At 61.9% G+C, this 17,350-nt stretch overlaps 4 protein-coding genes across 4 annotated transcripts in view; 2 read left to right on the top strand and 2 right to left on the bottom strand.

Moving 5' to 3' along the window:
- Positions 1-10: 10 nt before the first annotated feature.
- Positions 11-4,325, top strand: BECN1 (beclin 1; the record flags this gene model as incomplete). The annotated part of the gene is made up of 11 exons (XM_026044559.1): positions 11-122; positions 190-257; positions 328-386; positions 778-868; positions 1,164-1,300; positions 1,746-1,940; positions 2,126-2,272; positions 2,770-2,919; positions 3,006-3,066; positions 3,541-3,683; positions 4,004-4,325. Coding segments are annotated over 11 exons (1,332 nt in total), but the record flags the coding sequence as incomplete, so codon positions are not given.
- Positions 4,326-4,628: 303 nt separating this feature from the next.
- CNTD1 (cyclin N-terminal domain containing 1) lies at positions 4,629-8,290 on the bottom strand. The gene is given in 8 exon segments (XM_026044584.1): positions 4,629-5,475; positions 5,478-5,601; positions 6,157-6,253; positions 6,603-6,747; positions 7,008-7,170; positions 7,679-7,853; positions 7,963-8,038; positions 8,116-8,290. Coding segments are annotated over 8 exon segments (1,005 nt in total). The 3' UTR covers positions 4,629-5,425.
- Positions 8,291-8,582: 292 nt separating this feature from the next.
- LOC112951819 (cytochrome c oxidase assembly factor 3 homolog, mitochondrial) lies at positions 8,583-9,140 on the top strand. The gene is made up of 2 exons (XM_026044585.1): positions 8,583-8,769; positions 8,996-9,140. Exons 1-2 carry the CDS (start codon positions 8,583-8,585, stop codon positions 9,100-9,102), a joined length of 294 nt encoding a protein of 97 aa, XP_025900370.1. The 3' UTR covers positions 9,103-9,140.
- Positions 9,141-9,397: 257 nt separating this feature from the next.
- Positions 9,398-17,350, bottom strand: part of WNK4 (WNK lysine deficient protein kinase 4) — an 8,283-nt gene continuing 330 nt past the window's right edge. The window contains exons 2-20 of the mRNA XM_026044586.1: positions 17,148-17,350; positions 14,561-14,733; positions 14,224-14,444; positions 13,999-14,156; positions 13,712-13,800; positions 13,419-13,638; positions 13,031-13,349; positions 12,838-12,956; positions 12,696-12,769; positions 12,479-12,620; positions 12,285-12,401; positions 12,071-12,205; positions 11,716-11,767; positions 11,105-11,247; positions 10,647-10,737; positions 10,258-10,576; positions 9,960-10,162; positions 9,789-9,886; positions 9,398-9,421 (exon numbers count right to left, since the gene is read on the bottom strand). The exon at positions 17,148-17,350 is cut by the window's right edge and continues 19 nt beyond it. Of these exons, the coding sequence (XP_025900371.1) occupies positions 9,398-9,421; positions 9,789-9,886; positions 9,960-10,162; positions 10,258-10,576; positions 10,647-10,737; positions 11,105-11,247; positions 11,716-11,767; positions 12,071-12,205; positions 12,285-12,401; positions 12,479-12,620; positions 12,696-12,769; positions 12,838-12,956; positions 13,031-13,349; positions 13,419-13,638; positions 13,712-13,800; positions 13,999-14,156; positions 14,224-14,444; positions 14,561-14,733; positions 17,148-17,350 (2,900 nt within the window). The remainder of the gene's footprint in view (positions 9,422-9,788; positions 9,887-9,959; positions 10,163-10,257; positions 10,577-10,646; positions 10,738-11,104; positions 11,248-11,715; positions 11,768-12,070; positions 12,206-12,284; positions 12,402-12,478; positions 12,621-12,695; positions 12,770-12,837; positions 12,957-13,030; positions 13,350-13,418; positions 13,639-13,711; positions 13,801-13,998; positions 14,157-14,223; positions 14,445-14,560; positions 14,734-17,147) is intronic.

Genomic DNA, 17,350 nt, shown 5'->3' on the forward strand with positions numbered 1-17,350 from the left:
GGCGGCGCGCGCGGGCGGCGCCACGGCGCAGGTGAGCTTCGTGTGCCAGCGCTGCAGCCAGCCGCTCAAGCTCGACACCTCCTTCAAGATCCTGGACCGCGTCACCATCCAGGAGCTCACGGGTAACGGCGGCGGCGGCGGCGGGCGGGGCGGGCGCGGCGGGCCGCGCTGACGCTCGTGTCCCCGCAGCGCCGCTGCTGAGCGCGGCCCCCGCCAGGCCCGGGGAGGCGCCCGAGGAGGAGAGCGGCCTCGGCGAGGTAGGGGCGGCGCGGGGGGCGGCGGGGCGCGGCGGCGGGGCGGCCGCCGCTCACGGCTCTCGCTCCGCAGGAGGCCTTCGCCGAGCAGCGGCAGGACGGCGTGTCCCGGCGCTTCATCCCGCCCGCCAGGTAGGGCCGCCGGGCGCCCGGGAAGGCGGCCCCGAGCTGCGGAGTCTGCCGCGGAGCGGGAGCTTTGTCCAGGCACTGCCACTCCCTTCCCTTGCCTTTCCCCCTTTCCCCTTTTTCCCCCTTTCCCCTTTTTCCCCCTTTCCCCTTTTTCCCCCTTTCCCCTTTTTCCCCCTTTCCAATCCCATTCCCGAACGCCCAGCAGAGCAAGGAAGCGCCTGATGCTCCCGCACGCGGGTGCTCAGGCCAGGCCCGTCAGCTGCCAGGGCCCCCTTGGGAAGCGTCACCCTCCCTTCCCCTTGTCCCGCTCCCGACCCGGCCTGGCGTCCCGGCCCGGCGGCACCGCGGGCCCCCCGGGCGCCGGCGCTCACCGCGGCTCCGCGTCCCTCTGAAGGATGATGTCAACCGAAAGCGCCAACAGTTTCACCCTGATCGGAGAGGCGTCCGACGGCGGCACCATGGAAAACCTCAGCAGGAGGCTGAAGGCAAGTTTCCCGGGAGCCGGAGGATAACGATGCATCCTGTTAGAGCATCGTTTTTCCTATGCATTCTGCAGGATGCAACTGGAAAAAGCTTCTCGAGGCTTTAACCTTCAAGTATTTGCGTTCGGTTCAGGCTCAAGTGTCTGCGGCCAGCTAAGCGAGCGCGGGCTCCTTGATTTAACAGCGCTTTGGTCGCTGATGGTACCTGCAGCACTGTCAGTCGAGGAGGGTCCCCCAGCTGAGCGACAACCCACGGCCCCTCCAGCCGCCTCGGGGCTAACGGGGAGTCTGTCTGCAGGTGACCGGGGACCTCTTTGACATCATGTCTGGGCAGACGGACGTGGATCACCCGCTGTGCGAGGAGTGCACGGACACGCTGCTGGACCAGCTGGACACTCAGCTCAACATCACGGAGAACGAGTGCCAGAACTACAAGTGAGTGACCTAGAGCGGAGCGGATCCGTGTGAAAGCTGGGGCGGGGGCACTGATCTGAGGAGGGGTTTTAGCACTAGTAACCTTAGCGCTTGTGGCTAAATGAGGTGGAAAACTTACTTTTGGAGTATCCTGGGATAAACAGCATCTCATGAGTCCGTGAACCCTCAGAGTGGCTGATGCCACCTGCCCAAGGTGCCTGCATGGCAGCAGTTTTGGTGTGATTTAAAGGCTTAACCGTTACAGGCAGTAACGGATCCTGAATCACCCTCTTGCTCCCTCGTCCTGCACCTGCATTCCTGCCTCGGGATGCAAGATTAAATGAGCTACCTGGACCCAGGTCTCTTGTTTGTACGTCTGTGTGCGTGTGCGCCTGTCACTGGGACTGCTGGCACAGGGAGGTTTCCAGGACTCCTGTTCTGCTAATCACGTAACTGTGTCATTTAGGAGATGTCTGGAGATACTGGAACAGATGAATGAGGATGATAAAGAGAAACTGCAAACAGAACTGAAAGAACTTGCACTGGAGGAAGAACAACTAATTCAGGAGCTGGAGGACGTTGAGAAGAACCGCAAGATAGTGGCTGAAGACTTCGAGAGAGTCAGGGCAGAGGCAGAGAGACTGGAACAAGAGGAAGCTCAGTGAGTCTGAACCACAAATGTGGTTTTGGTAGCGATTATAACAAGGAAACACCCACGAAGCATCTATTTCTTCGCAATATTGAAGTTGACCTGGCCAGAAAACCTAATATTCCATATGAGCAATCACAGTTCTTCTTAAGAAAAAAGCCTTCATAAAGCACTTCTTGTTTTGGTTTTATTGGCAGGTATCAGAAGGAATACTGTGAATTCAAGCGGCAACAGCTGGAGCTGGATGATGAACTTAAAAGTGTAGACAACCAAATGCGCTATGCCCAGATGCAGCTGGACAAGCTGAAGAAAACCAACGTGTTCAATGCAACCTTCCACATCTGGTAACGCAGCCCCTCTAATGCTACTTTGCCTTGCTGAGAATCCACAATATGGGACTTTTTAAATAACAGCGTGTAAACGAATAGCACAGGAAAGGTGCTAATTGCATCTTGGTTAACCCGCAGCGAAGACTGGCCACGCGTCCCCGGGGTTCCAACGGTGACGTTTTCCGCGCCGTGCTCCGTGTTGCACGTGCAGGGCTCCCTCCGTAGCCCCTTGAGCAGCGCTTGCACTAACTGTGTCAGCTGAGGAGGAGCCAGGCAGCGTCAGGCTTTATGGAGCGGGACAGCCCCGGTGTTGTTCTACGAACTCCCACCCCATAAAAACAGAACGACTGTCTTGTAGTTTTATACACTTCTTAATGAGGGGCCCCCAAATCCTCCTTTTGTGTGGTTATGAAACACACACTAGTAACTGTTAGGAGGTGACCCCTGTTTGGTTAGCATGCTAAAAGCTGTTCCTGCTCCAATGAGCTTATTTATAATTCCTCTTATCACAGGCACAGTGGTCAGTTTGGCACAATAAATAACTTCAGACTTGGCCGGCTCCCCAGTGTTCCTGTAGAATGGAATGAGATCAATGCAGCCTGGGGGCAGACTGTGCTGCTGCTTCATGCCCTTGCTAACAAAATGGGCCTCAAGTTTCAAAGGTACATGCAGTAAAATGCATCTTTTGCTTATGAACTGGATAAGAACTGTTTAAACTCATCTCCCTCCAAATCGTGTCTCCTTGCAGATACCGTCTCGTGCCCTACGGTAACCACTCGTATTTAGAGTCCCTCACGGACAAGTCCAAGGTAAGAAATCCCAATCCTGCAGTTCAAAAGCGCCAGGAAATGACCTCGAATGCCCCTGATCCCCAGTCATGCCCCAGGTGCCTGCTAAACGAGGCAGAAAACCAGCACTCTGCTCTCCAGAGAACATTTTAATTAGTCTTCAGCAGAAAAGAACTACCTGTTTTGACTTCTGGTTACATCTTATTCTATCCTGCTGTCTAGTTTGGAAGTCTTGGCCTTGTTAATACTATTGGTTGGCAAAATGTACGGTTTAATGTGGGATATAGTAGGATTTAGTAAGATTTTCCTGAGTAGGAGCCCAGCTCTTATCCTGCATCACCACCAGCACTCAGGGCCCTCACCCCAGAAGAAACTACTAAAAATCTAAAATCTAAAAATCTACAGAGTAATCTAAAATCTACAGCCTAAAAATCTACAGCAATAATATCCAAAATAGAGTGTTTTGGGTAGTTTGAAACCACTCTCTTTTTCTAGGAGCTCCCCTTGTACTGTTCTGGAGGCTTGAGGTTTTTCTGGGACAACAAATTTGATCACGCAATGGTGGCCTTCCTCGACTGTGTGCAGCAGTTTAAAGAGGAAGTAGAGAAGGGTGAAACTCGCTTCTGTTTGCCCTACAGGTGAGTGTTGCTATAAAACACGTCAAACGGTGCCTCCCTCAACGCTGCTCGCTGGGCTGTGCGCCCAGCTCCAGCGCTGCTCCCTGGGTCACTCCTCGTGTCAGGGGTGCAGGAGGAAGTTATGCGTGGTCTGAATTCAGTTGAAATTTAAAGCCAGCTCCTCAAATGGAAGCCTGAATCTTGCTAGTCTTGCGAGTCTGTTGTTAGAAAGTATTCCCACACAGGCTAGTAAGAATGTCAGATTTAATAGTGCAGTATTTATCATTTTAAGATGCCTGCTTGAAATAGCAATGTGCTAATGAACTTTGTGTGTGATACAGGATGGATGTGGAGAAAGGAAAAATTGAAGATACAGGTGGCAGTGGTGGCTCTTACTCTATCAAAACACAATTTAACTCTGAGGAGCAGTGGACAAAAGCACTAAAGTTCATGTTAACTAACCTGAAGTGGGGTCTTGCCTGGGTCTCATCCCAATTCTATAACAAGTAACTGTGTAAAGAACTTGTCCGGATGGCTGTAGAGCACTTGCATTTTGTTGGAGAAAAATCAAGCTAAGTTGTCTCTTACTATTAACCAGTACAATATGTTTACAACACCAAAAATCCACAAGACACTTTATTTGAAATACCATTATTACAAGTAGTATATAGAAAAGCACTGTGTAAACCTATATCACTGGGCTGAACAGAATAAAGTTTCAGCTGTTAAATAGATTAAATTGCTATTTGGGGGGAATATACATGTATATACATCTATAGCATTTGTATATAGATATTCTTAAACACCACTGCGTTTACTATTACTGAACATAGGGACTTAGCAGAAGATATAAGTTACAGAAGTGAAATGCTACCACTACAGGGAATAACGTGGAAAAAAAAATCATGGAAGCTCTGCTTGGTCACTAAGAGTTAACTACAATTCAAAATAAACTATTTTCTGAAACCTTATCTGAGCACTTAACATTGTGCCACTGAACTTTACCAAGGTTTGACACTGTACGCCTCGAGGGATGGCGTATTAACTATTTGTCCTGCTCTCTGCAGGCCGCTCCTGCAAGGAGCTGCACTGAGTAACCTCCTAATAAAACCCTGGTGGTCACCAAGGGCACTGAGTGGCAGCGTAAACATCCTTTGGGTGGGCCAAGCTGGCACCATGGCCGTTCCCAGCACGGCAGACTTGCCGGGATAGGGAGAGTGTGTCCCTTCCCCTGCACTGCTCCTCAAGCTGCTGTTCCAGGCTAAGAGCAAAGCAGCTGTTGAGCACTGGGCAGGAGCAAAGGAACGAGCTGCCCGAGGCAGTAACTAGTTTTTGGACAGAAAGCAGGGCCTTGGAGGTGGTACCTTGGCACATGTGTTTCTTCCAGCAATGCTAATTGCTAATTATCAAGCACGCTACTGGTCACCTCCGTGCCTTTGCAAAACAAGACTCCTATTAACAGTTTTCCGTTTCTTCAAAGGAAACACATCTCTAACTTAGAAGACAGAGTTCTTACAATAAGCTTCTGGTGCCAAAAGAGGTATTTTTAAGTAGCACTTTGTTCCTCTGCCCTCCAAAGCATTAGCGCACAGTCTGCACGGATGCACTTTCCCAATTAAAATACAGCATTTGCAACGTTTCAAAACGCTTCCTTTCCAAAAGCAAAAGTGAAAACAACTTACATTGGGTTTCCCGTGCAGCGTCATGAAAGAGGGAGTGCTACCACTGATACAGAAGTCTGTTACTGATACGCTAGGGAATGGCTACAGGAGATAATTCCAGCTTAGCGGTATAATTCTGTTCTCTGAGCTCCTGTTCCACTGTTCCCGCAGTGCTGCTTTGGAGTGGTGCTGCCAATGATGTGGGTCAATACTGCATAAGAAAATTCTAAGATGCTTTGTGAAGTGATACCAGTGATACAGTTCAAATGCTCCACAACCTTAAAAAATATATATATATATTATTTGCAGTGCCTAAGTGACAGAAATTTACCTAATTACTTAATCCCCCCCCAAATGTAACTAAAATAATAGTGCTCTGTGGGCATATACTAGTGGATCTATGCTGAAAGTTAAAACCTTTCTGTATGTTGGGGGAAGAGCAGTTATAGTTTCCCCCTCTGTTTAACATTAATTGCTTTCACCAAAGAAGTAAAGAGCTCCTGGATACAACAGCTGCTTATCACAGTATTCAGCAGCAGTTTGGGTACAGGGCTGTGATTGCTTCCCCTGCTGTCCAAGAAACCCTCTGTGGAAGCTTGTTCTAGCTGGGAAGGAGCTGAACTGGGAGGATAATCTGACACCGAGCTCCCTGTATGTCCTAATAACCTGCTCACAAAAGCACACACACTTCTTGCTAATAAACTGCAAGATGTCACATCTTTCATGTTACTCCCAGTACAGCTTGGCTCCTTGCTGTGCTTAAACAATAAAATAATAGAAGAAGCTTCATTTTTTTTTCCATCTAGAGCTAATTTGCTTAGAAGTGACTGTACCTGGTTCCAGTGCTTGGGGTTTAATATGAAAGCACTTGTGCTGATGATTCCAACTGCCAAAAGCATGAAATCTTCCTTGACTGCCAGGAACTTGGCTCTGCACATATGTGAAAGTGTTTTCTGGTGTAAAACGCTGCTACAATTCAAAAAGTGCTACTTCTGGACCTTTAGAAGTATAGCCTGTATAGAGATTCAGTTAAAAAAACTTCCCTAGCTTGCTCTAAAGCAAATCAGGTGAAGTGTTTGCTTTAAACTGGCAAAACAAAACAATCACAAACCCCACAAATGTTAAATTAAAAAAAAAAGTGTAAGAATGAGGCTATTTCTTAACTTCTTTATGGTTGAGGCTATTTCTTGACTTCTTTATGGTTGAGGCTATTTCTTGACTTCTTTATGGTTTTAATTTCAAACGCTTATTTTAATCAATAGTCAGGTAATCTACTTACACCTGCAGTTGGCTTGGTGTGGAATTTTCAATCGCAATCTTCAGCAGAGTATCGTAGATGGCATCTCTCGTAAGGTAGGAGAAGTCCAGCACGTGCATACACATCTCATGCAGCGGCTTTGCAGGAAGCAAGCAGCCGTTATGTCCTGGTGTAAAGACCATATAGAATCAACCATAGATCTGGATTCATAAAACCAGAGAGAAGTGTTCGTTAGTGTAAGAAAGGTGACAACTGTGCTTTGTTTCTGAACGTCACAGGCCCTCTCAGTTAAGTTTCACTCAGTTGTTCTACTATGTCTTCACAGTGTGCAAAAATGTTAATATTAAGGCATCTGTTTCAGGTTAGTTCTAGCTCTATCTTGCTCTTTTTAAAACTTATTTTACTATTCTCTATTACTAGTCTTACCTAAGACCTCTAGAAGCAACTCAACATAAGTCAAAGGAGTTGACACATTGATCTGGAAGTGCAGAGCTTTTAAAATGGCAAGTTCTGACTCGAGCAATTCCTGTTTAGTGTATGAGTATTTTAAGGACTGCAGAAATTTTAAAGCTGTGTCGCTGTTAACTATCTGGGAAGGAAAAAGCCAAGTTATTTTCTACAGCAGGACGTCCAACAAGTCAGTTGTTCAGAATAAAATACATTCTTACCTTCTTCACTGGAAGCTAAAGCACGACCAATTGCAATAGCAAAGCTTCCTGTTTTATGTGCAGAGAACTCACCTGAGTAACTGGTCTGTTAAGCTGCCACGAGAAGCTCAGTCCTGTATTCCCAAAACTCCCCCTGGACAGGGCTAAGCCCTCTCCTGCTCTCCAAAACCATCAAGAGAGCTTTTAGCTGCACCACCTTCCCCCTGCCCCGTGCCTGGGAATAGTCACTGACAAATAGTTACTCAATGCATGCAATAAATCTGCCCTAAACAGACCTATGTTCCCATTCAAATACTCTTTGAATTTCAGTATTACTACTGACTTTCCGAGAGGAAACCTACAGAGCAGTCAAAAACCTATACATTAATACACGATCTACATGAGTGACTGCTAAAATCGTTCCCGTAGCTGAAGGCTCAGCTGTTTCACCTTATAGTGTAGGGAGAGCTTGCTGGCGAGCTGGATGCAGGACACGAGCCGCAGGACGAACGTCTCGCAGATCGCGTCCCTGCGCGAGCTCCAGCCCTTCCCTCGGCCTCGTTCGCCGCTCTTTCCGGCCTCCCTGCAGCACTTCAACGTTTGTTCCACTTGTTTAATCATAAACCTGCCGAAACCACAGTTCTGTTCTCCTAAGAAACGCCAGTTTCAGGACACCGGCTCATGGACGGGATACACCCCGGGACGAGGCTCCTCCTCCTCGGGGCGCCCGTTACCTTTCCAGTATTTCTACCGCTTGGTACCTCGCCGACTGGTCCAGGTGCCATTCCTCCGACAGAAGGAACACGAATTCTGCGGGAAGGGCAAGCGAGAATGGGAAGTGAAGCGCCCGCCGCCGCGGGTGCCCGTGCCCGGCGCGCGGGGCTCACCCACGACGGGCGCCTCCTTGAAGCGGCCGGCCCGGCGCGGCAGCGCGCCCAGGTGCCGCTCGTTCTCGGCGGCCAAGCGGATCAGCGTCTCCTCGATCACCTCGGCGGCCACGGCGCCGAAAGCGGGGCCCGCCGCGCGGAACCGGCCCGCGGCCCGAGCCGCCTCCGCCGCCATGGGCGCCTCAGGCCGGGAACCGGCCCGCGGCCCGAGCCCCCAGCGGCGCTTCAGGCCCGAGCCGCCGCCGCCATCGGCCCCTCGCGCCGGGTCACGGGGTCCCCGCGAGCCAATCAGCGGCGCCGGCCACGCGCGCGCCAACCCTCGCGCCCGGCCACGTGCGCGCCCTCGCGCCCTGGGTCACGTGCGCGCTGCGGATTGGCCAGCCGCACACCTCCACCCCCCACCCCCCTCCGCGGCGCCGGATGTGACGTGTGCGCCGCACGGAAGCGGAAGCGGCGGCGGGAGCAAGATGGCGGGCGGCGAGGCGGAGGTGGCGCGGCGCATCGACCCGGCGCGGGAGCCGGGGCTGAGCGCCGAGCAGCGGCGCCTCATGGAGCGCGTGGAGCGCGCCCAGCGCCAGCGCGCCCTGCAGCGCCGCCTCCGCGGCCGCAACGCGCTGCTGGGCCTCAGCATCGGCGCCCTCGTGATGGGCATCTGTATCCGAGCGGGGCCGGGGAAGCGGCGGCGCGGTTCGGTTCGGCTCGGCTCGGTTCGGTTCGGTTCACTTCGGCGCGGTTCGGCTCGGCTCGGCTCGGTTCGGTTCACTTCGGCGCGGTTCGGCTCGGTTCGGTTCACTTCGCCGTGGTTCGGTTCGGTTCGGTTCACTTCAGCGCGGTTCGGTTCGGTTCCCTTCCTCGCCGCTGTTTTCCTCAGCGCCCGCGGACGGCTACACCTTCTACTCGGTGTCGCAGGAGCGGTTCCTGGACGAGCTGGAGCAGGAGGCGGAGCGGGCGCGGGCCTGGGCGCGGGAGCGGCGCGACGCGAGCTGAGCCCCGTCCCGCGCCTGGAGCGGAACCGGAACCGGAGCCAGAGCCGGGGCAACCCACCGGGTCCCAGCCCGGGAGCCCCCCCGGGCAGAGCCGCCCTCCCCGCGCGGGCAGCCGGCCCTGGACAGCCCTGCACAGGACGGGACGGGCCCCGCACAATAAACACGGAGCTCGCAGGCCGCAGCCTGGGTCCCTGCAGCAGCGCGGGCCGCGGCGGCGCCGCTCCGGCCCCAGCGGGGAGTCGCGGCGGACGTTACGGGGCCGCCCCCCTGCAGGACACGTGGAGCCAGCCGGGGGTTCAGTTCATCTTTATGAAAACACTCTGCAGACATCAGGTCATAACAAAAAGGCACTGACTCCAGGGCGGGGACACGGGGATGCAGGAGGCGACGTCCTGGATTCCTGGCGCAGCCACCCGGAGCCTCTGGACGGGGGTAGCAGGGAAGGGGAGCCCTGCGCACCCCGGTCCCAGGGTGCCCACCCCTGTGGGCTCAGCACGGGGCAGGCGGCTGCATCCTGGGCCCTGCATCCGCCGCAGGAGGGGCCGTCGCTCCGCGGCCGCAGGCACTTGGTTGAGGTAGTTGGCGCCGTCGCCGCCGGCTGGGCGGCTACTGCAGGGGGGACAGGAGGGTGAGGGGCGGCGGGGGGGGGCTGTGCCACTAGGACCCACACACACACACCCCCCGTACCGTGCGGCCCAGCTCGTCGGCGAACGTCACCCCCTTGCTGAGCCGCTGCTCCTGGGAGCCGGTGCTGCTGCCGCTCAGCGAGTTGCGGCGCATGATGCCTGCGGGACGGGGCGCGGGTGCTGAGCGGGGCGCCCGAGGGCCCCGCCGGGGCCGCAGCCGGCCCCGGGCTACCTGGCGGCTGCGGCAGCTCCAGGCGCTGGAGGCTGTTGCGGCGCGACGGGTTGAAGCCGCCCTTGGAGAGGCGGCGCTGGCGGCCGGAGAGCACGGCGGCGGGCGACACGATGCCCAGCGGCGGCTGCTTGCCCATGCGCACGTAGAGCTCCTCGATCTCCTTCTTCTGCGCGCTCTGCAGCAGCTGCACCTCGGCCAGGTGCCTGCGGGCGGGACGGGTGGCAGCAGGGACACAGGCGACGGGACAGAGGTCCCTGTTAGGGGACACGGGCGCAGGGCACCCCGGGGCGCCGCTCACTTCTGCCGCAGGGTCTGCAGCTCCTCCCACATCTCCTCGTCCTCGCTCTCGCTGTCGTCGCTGCTCAGGTAGGACAGGCTGCGCGAGGAGCTCAGCCAAACCTGGCCCAGCACGGCCTGCGAGGGCCCGTCCGCGGCCTCGGCGCCCTCGCTGCCCGCCGGCGCCACCTCCTCGGGCGCCGAGCTCGAGGCGCTGCCAGCGCTGCCCTGGGCGCTGGGGGCGGCCGCCTCGGGGGGCTCGGGGCTGCCCCGCTCGCCCGGCGCCGCGGGCTCCCTGGACGGCGTCACCTGGAAGCGGCCCAGCACCTGCGTCCTGGCCTCTGCGGGGGGCGGCGGGGCCGTGAGCGGGGGCCGCGGGACACGCGGCGCGCGGGCGCTGCCCCCGCTCACCTTCGCGGATGGGCGAGAGCCGGGCGCGCTCGGCCGCCGGCGCCTCCGACACGATGAGCGGGTGCGCGGGCCTGGGCGGGCAGAGCGGCGCCTGGCGGCAGCGCGGCCATCAGCGAGAGCGGCCTGGGGGGGACGCGGCCCGCGGGGCCGGCCCTGCCCGCACCCCAGGGTGCCCCAGAGCCCTGAGCTTCCCTGTGCCCCAGAGCTTCCCCGCACCCCGGGGTGTCCCGCAGCCCTGGGGCTCCCGCACTCACCGTGTCGCCTTCCAGCCCGCCCGGCGCTGCGGGACTTGCAGGTGGCACCGCGGGACTCACGGGGGCCGCGGGGGCTGGAGCCGGCGCAGGGGCCCCCCCGGCAGCGGCGCTGGCTCCCAGCCCGGGCAGCGCAGCGGGGCCGGGGAGGGTGATGCAGGGGGACCCCAGCGGGAGGCTGTGGGGCCGCGGCGGGTCAGGGCGCACAGCGGCGGGCGGCAGCGTCCAGGGCGACACAGGGCCGGGCAGGGGGCTCCCCGGCGGCACCATCGACCCCGCCGGGCTGCCAGGGGCAGGAGGCGGCATGGCCAGAGCCGGGGACCAGGGTGGCACCGTCGATCCAGGGGCACCTGCGGGAGGGAGGGCTGTGAGCGGGGCCGATCGCCCACACAGGCGGGATGGACGGGGCAGCCGGTACCCGCCGGGGAGCCGGTACCTGCAGGGGAGCTGGGCAGCGTGGCTGGTGGCTCCGCAGGGGAGCCGGTACCTGTGGGGGAGCCGGTACCTGTCGGGGAGCCAGGCAGCGCAGCTGGCATCACCACAAAGTGGCCAGTATCTGCAGGGGAGGTGGGCAGCACGGCCGGCCGCTCCGCGGGGCACCTGGTACCCACGGGGGAGCCGGTACCTGCGGGGGAGCTGGGCTCGGCGCGGCGCCCGGTGCCGTTCTGCGGCGCGGGGCTGCTCGGCGGCGGCGGGAGGCCGGGGCTGGCGCAGCCCAGGTCTGCAGGGCGGGTGTGAGCTCTGGCGCCGCCGCCGCGGGGCCCCGAGCGGGACACGGGTGCGGGGGACGGAGCGGGGGGGACAGCGGCAGGACCTACCGCTGAGCGAGGACGAGGAGACCGAGCGCGGGAGCTCCTGCAGCTGCAGGTCCTGCGGGGAGGGAGGAGGGCTGGGCCAGGCGCCCCCGCCGCCTGCGTCCCCGCTGCCCCTCCAGCCCAGCCCCATCGCTGTCCCAGCCCGGCCCTGTCCCCCTCCCCAGCCCATTCCTCTCCCCATCCCATCTCTGTCTTGCCCCCATCGGCATCCCCATCCCATTCCCATCCATCTCCCTGTCCTCGTCACCCTCCCATCTCCATCTTGTCTCCATCCCATCCGTCCCCATTGCTCTGTCCCCATCGCTCTTCTGTCCCCATTCTGTCCTTGTCCCATTCCCATCCCTGCCCGGGCGCTCACGGTGCCGGCGGGGCGGGCGGGCAGCAGACCGCCGCAGCCCTCCTTGCGCAGCAGGGTCTCCACGCGGTGGATGATGTCCCGCATGCGCAGGATGAAGCCGTCCTGCTCCGACTCCAGCAGGAACTCGTTGCGGACCTGCGGGGATGGGGAGGGACTGTGAGGGGCCACTCGGCGCCCGCAGCACCGCCAGCTCCCGCGGTGGCCTCGCACTCACCATGACGGCCGCGATCTCCTCGGGGCTGTCCCCATCCAGATCGAACTTGAAGGTCACCATCTTGCTGTTGTAGGTCTGCAGCTGGCACTCGACCACGCGGTCGCTCTGGTCTGAGATCTGGGGGTGGGTGGTCGCTGAGGCCGGCGCGGTGCTCGGGGCGGGGGGCTGTCCCTTGTCCCCGTCCCGTCACTCACGTCGGTGATGCGCAGCCGGGACCGCGCGCGGCGCCGCAGCAGCTTCCCCGCCGCCCGCCGGCCCGGCGCCTCCGCGCCCCGCTCGCCCGCCGAGAGCCCCTCGTAGCCGTCGCTGAGGCCCGAGGCCGCGTCCGAGGCGTAGCTGGGGGCAGTGTCAGTGCTGGGGGGGGACAGGGCACCGCGCTGCCACGGCCACCCCGCTGCCCGCGGCTCTCACCTGTCCACGGGCGAGGAGACGTCGCTGGCACCGACACCGGAGCCGGGCTCCAGGGGCAGCCGCAGCGCCAGGCTCTGCAGGGACGTTGGTGAGCGATGGCCCCCCTGCTGTGACCCCCCCAGTCCCTTCGCCACCCTCTCACCGTGGGAAAGTGGCGGGGGGGGCAGGCGGGCAGGGGGCTGCGCAGACCCCCCCACGGCAGCAGCTCCGGCGACTCCAGGACGCCCGAGGAGCTCAGGTAGCCGTCGGTCTCGCCGTCGGCTGCGGAGGAGCACGGGGGGCACCATGAGCGCGGGGGGCACCGCGGGCGCCCCCCCCCAGCCCGCCCCACGTACAGGTGGCAGAGGAGTAGCTGGCGTGGCGGTAGGCGAAGTGCTGGTGCTGATCGGCCTCCGGCTCCTCGGGCTCTGGCGGGAAGGCGCCACCGAAGACGGAGTCGCCGGAGCCGGGGGTGGCCGGGGAGGAGGCGGCGGCGGCGCCGGGCGGCCCTGGGGACTTGAGCTCCTCCAGCAGCTGCAGGACGGCTGGCCCCGGCGGCGCCGCCTCCTGCGCCCGCTTCAGCTTCTCCCGCTTGCGCTTGATGGCCACCACGCGGTCCCGCACCGCCTTGGCCACCAGCTTGTAGTCGGCCTCGCACACGAAGCCCAGGATGACCTGGAGCCACGGGCAGGGTGAGGCCGGCCCCGCGCCGCCCCGCGGCCCCACGGCCCCCGCGGCACCCACCATCTCCTGGGCCACCTCCTCGGCCACGTCCTTGTAGAGCTCGAAGAGGAACTCGATGGCGTTGTTGTCCTTGTACTTGCCGTGCAGCTTCTTGGTGTCGTCCATGCGCAGCCAGAGCTTGAGCCCCGACTTGACGCCGTCGTCCTCCTCGGCCAGCTCCACGTGCACGCCCGTGTCCTCCTGGAAGAAGGAGTGCTCCAGCAGGTCCTGGATGGTGTACCTGCGAGGGCAGCGGGCTCAGCGGGGCGCCCGGCCCGCGCGCCGCGCTCCGCCCCGGCCGCCGCCATGGCCACCTCTCCTCCTTGTCCATGCGGATGCAGCCCTCGATGATCTCCTTCAGCTCAGGCACCTTCACCTTGTAGAAGCTGCTGGGCTTCAGCCCCTGCGGAGGAGGACACAGCCGTCCCGCCCGATCCCTGGTGGTGCCGGGCGCCCGGCAGGGCATCGTCCCCGGCTCCCGGGGGCACCCAGCACCCGCTGCCACCCGTGCCCCTCCTCCGCAGCCAGTGGCGACATTCCCAGGTGGCATTCCCAGGCGGTTCCCGCAGGGCGGCATTCCCAGGCGGCATTCCCGGCTCACCGAGGTGACCTTGCGGTAGATCTGGGCGGCGTTCTGGCACTCGGAGTAGGGATACTCGGAGGTGGCCATTTCCAGCATGCACATGCCGAAGGCGTAGACGTCCACCGCCTCGTCGTACTTCTCCTCGTACATCTCCGGCGCCATGAACTCCGGGGTGCCTGGGGGCACGGGGGGGATCAGCGTCCCGGCCCCGGCCCCCTGGCCCCGGCCCCCTGGGCCACCCACCGATGACGCTCTTGGCAAAGGAGGCGCGTTTGAGCGTGGCCAGCCCCAGGTCGCCGATCTTGACGGAGCCCGTGGGGCCGGTGATGAAGATGTTGTCGCACTTGAGGTCGCGGTGGATGATGGGGGGCGCGCGGGTGTGCAGGAAGTGCAGCCCCCGCAGGATCTGCCGGCTCCAGCGCTGCAGCACCTTCAGCTTCATCTCCTTGAACCGCTTCAGGTACCTGGGGGGGCGCAGGAGGTTTCCAGGCACCGACCGCAACCCCGGAGCATCATCCCGGCTCCTCCAGGTCCTGCTCCCTGGGCAGCCCCCAGGGTCCCTGGTCTGGCACCCACTCACGTTTTCAGGGTGCCCGAGGTCATGAGCTCGGTGACCAGCACGATGCAGAGCTGCCCCTTGACCGTCGACTTCCAGGAGTCGTAGAAGCGGACGATGTTGGGGTGCTGCAGCCCCTTGAGCATCTCCACCTCCTCGCTGAAGCGCTGCCGCTCCGTCTTGGAGAGCTTCCGTGTCTGCGGAGATGGAGCGTGGGATGCGCGGACGGAGCCTCCAGCGTGGAGCAGGGAGCCGAGCCCCGGCCGGGCGCTGCACGGTGCCCGCGGGCAGGACCTGGCCCCGGCGCGGTGGGAGCTGCGGGATCCTGCCCCGAGCCGCAGCCTGCGGGACAGCGGGATGCGGCGCCCGGCGCTCGTGCCCGCAGTGCCCCTCGGCAGCGCCCATCTCCAGCGCCTCACGGTGCTCGCCTCGCACCACAACTGGCCCTGCTCCATAATCCCCTCCTCTCCTTAACGCGCCCGCGGGGACGCGGCTCGGCCAGGGCAACCCGAGCCCGGCCGGCGCCGATCAATGGGGCCATTCATAGGCGGCGGCGGCGCGGCCGCCAAGCAGCGGCACGGCCCCCGGCACGGCCCCCGGCACCTCCGCGCTCCTCCTGCGCCTCCTCGGGGGTGATGGGGGGTGATGGGGCTCCGAGGCCGGTGCCACTGGGCACCGCACGCATGGGCAGGCGCCCGCTCCGGAGCCCCCGGTGCCTCTGGCCATCTGTCCCGGCTCCTGTCCCGGCTCCTTAACAGAGCTGGGCCTCTGGCTTCCTCCTCCCCGCCGCCCTGGCACCTTGGGCCAGAAATAGGCCCGAGGCTAAAGCCGGGAAGCGTAAACAGGTGGCGGCAGCTCTGCGGGCACCGCCGTCCCGCGGGAGCGCCCGCAGCGCCAGCCCATGGCCACGGCCGCAGCGCGGGGTCAGGGGACACGGCCGCGCGAGGCGCTCGGGCCGGAACTGCGAGCCCGGGCGGAGGAAACCTGCCTGCTTATATTTAAGGACAATAAAGGGATAACTGTGAAAGCCAGGGGACAAACCTATTTTTAAAGGGGCAGAGCCACGACTGTTTTTCTGTGTGGTCGCAGATCCCCTATTTGTGTCACAGTGCCTGATTCTTTGCAGGAAAACAGAGCGCACGGTGCGCCCAGTGCGCCCAGTGTGCCCAGGCCTGATGGACGGGGCAGGGGGGCAGACGCTGGGCAGGGGGGCTGCTGGGGAGAGCAGGATGAAGCAAGGACGGAGGCGGCTGCCTGCGATGGTGGCTGCCGGGCACAAGGACACCCCATCACCCAAGGGGCTGCCTCCCTCGTGCCAGGGCACCAGGATGCGGAGGGGCACGGAGGCGGTGGGAGCGCGGGGCAGTGCCCGGGTGAAGGGCCGAGGTGGCGCCTGCCCCCATCGCTCCCCTGGGGTCTGCCCCTCCATCGCGGGCTGCAGCAGCCCCGGGCCACGGCCCGCACAGCAGCACGGAGGTTTTAGCTGCGAGACAACAAACTTGAAAGACGCGTTTTTCTGTGCAAACAAGGACTTAGACCCTGAGGCTCTGGCAGCCACTGTGGTCAGGGAGCTGGACAGGACTTTGGACTCGCCAGGATCCTTCCTCAGGGTCTTACAGAGCCTGAGGAGCTGGGCAAGGTGCCCCACGCTCAGCCGTGTGGCTGCCAGGAGCCAAGCAGGGATGGCATCAGGAGCGACCCCTCGGCTGCTCCCCATAGCACCCCGGTGGCAGCATCCCGTGACAGGATGAAGGACACAGGGGCAGAGGGGCCCAAGAAGCTGCTCCCAGCCCTGGGAATCCACAGGTTTGGACACGGTTGGTGAAGAGTCCCAGGGAGCGGTGGAAGCCACAGGCAGCCCCAGGTGCGCCCGGACACGGCCAAGGACGAGCAGCAGCGCGCAGCAAGGACGCGCTGTGCCGGGGCGCTGCACGCTGCCAACATGTGCCCGGGCTTTGGCACGGCCCTTGGCACAGCCCTTGGCGCCACCGCCCCGCACAGGCGAGCGCAAGGCTCGGCCCCCCGGCCCTGCACCAGAGGGATAAACAGCCCGTGCCAGCCAGGAGAGGCGGGAAGCGCTAGCTCAGTGCGAGCCCAGGCCGGTGGCTCCGGGGCGCTGGCACTGCGGGCAGCCCTGGGTGCGAGGGGAGCCCGAGGCCGGGGCCAGGAGCGCGTCCTGCTCTGCGCTGCAGCCCCCGCAGCCAGCATCGGCTGCAAAGCGGGGCCGGTGCCCGGGCCACGCGCTGCCCCCGGGATGCCTCGCGCTCCTCGGGCCGCCCCGGGGCAGCGCTGCCAGGGAGGGTTCCCGGCTGCAGCGTGGCTGCGGACACCGAGCGGGCTGGAAGGAGCAGCGCTGCCAGGCGGGCCCGCCGGAACGGGCTAGCGGGGAGCAAGGGGCAGCCGCGGGGAGCAGGGCCGGGCCGGGCCGGGCCGGGCCAGCCCACAGGTGCCGGCGGCCGCGTCCTTGAGCGCGGACAAGCGGGACGGTGCCGCTGGGGGAAGGGACCGCGGCCGGGGCTCGGCCCCCGGTGCCCCCGCGGGGCATTCGCAGCCCGCGCGGCGCAGCCGGCCCCTGCAGCCCCGCGTCCCCCGCGCGGCCCGCGGCGCTCACCTGCAGCTCGCACCAGGCCACCTCCACGGTGGTCTCCGTGTCCAGCCCCTTGTAGACGGTCTTGAAGGAGCCGCGGCCGATCTCGATGTCGAACTTGAGGAAGCGGCCGTCGGGGGAGGTGGCCACGGCGCGGGTCTCCACCTCCTCGCTCTCCGTCTCCTCGGGCTCGCGGTGGCTCGCGGCGGGCGGCGGCGACCCGGAGC

Source organism: Nothoprocta perdicaria, unplaced genomic scaffold (assembly GCF_003342845.1).
Source record: "Nothoprocta perdicaria isolate Ctin4 unplaced genomic scaffold, notPer1 scaffold_372, whole genome shotgun sequence".
In the NCBI taxonomy this organism is placed as follows: Eukaryota; Metazoa; Chordata; class Aves; order Tinamiformes; family Tinamidae; genus Nothoprocta; species Nothoprocta perdicaria.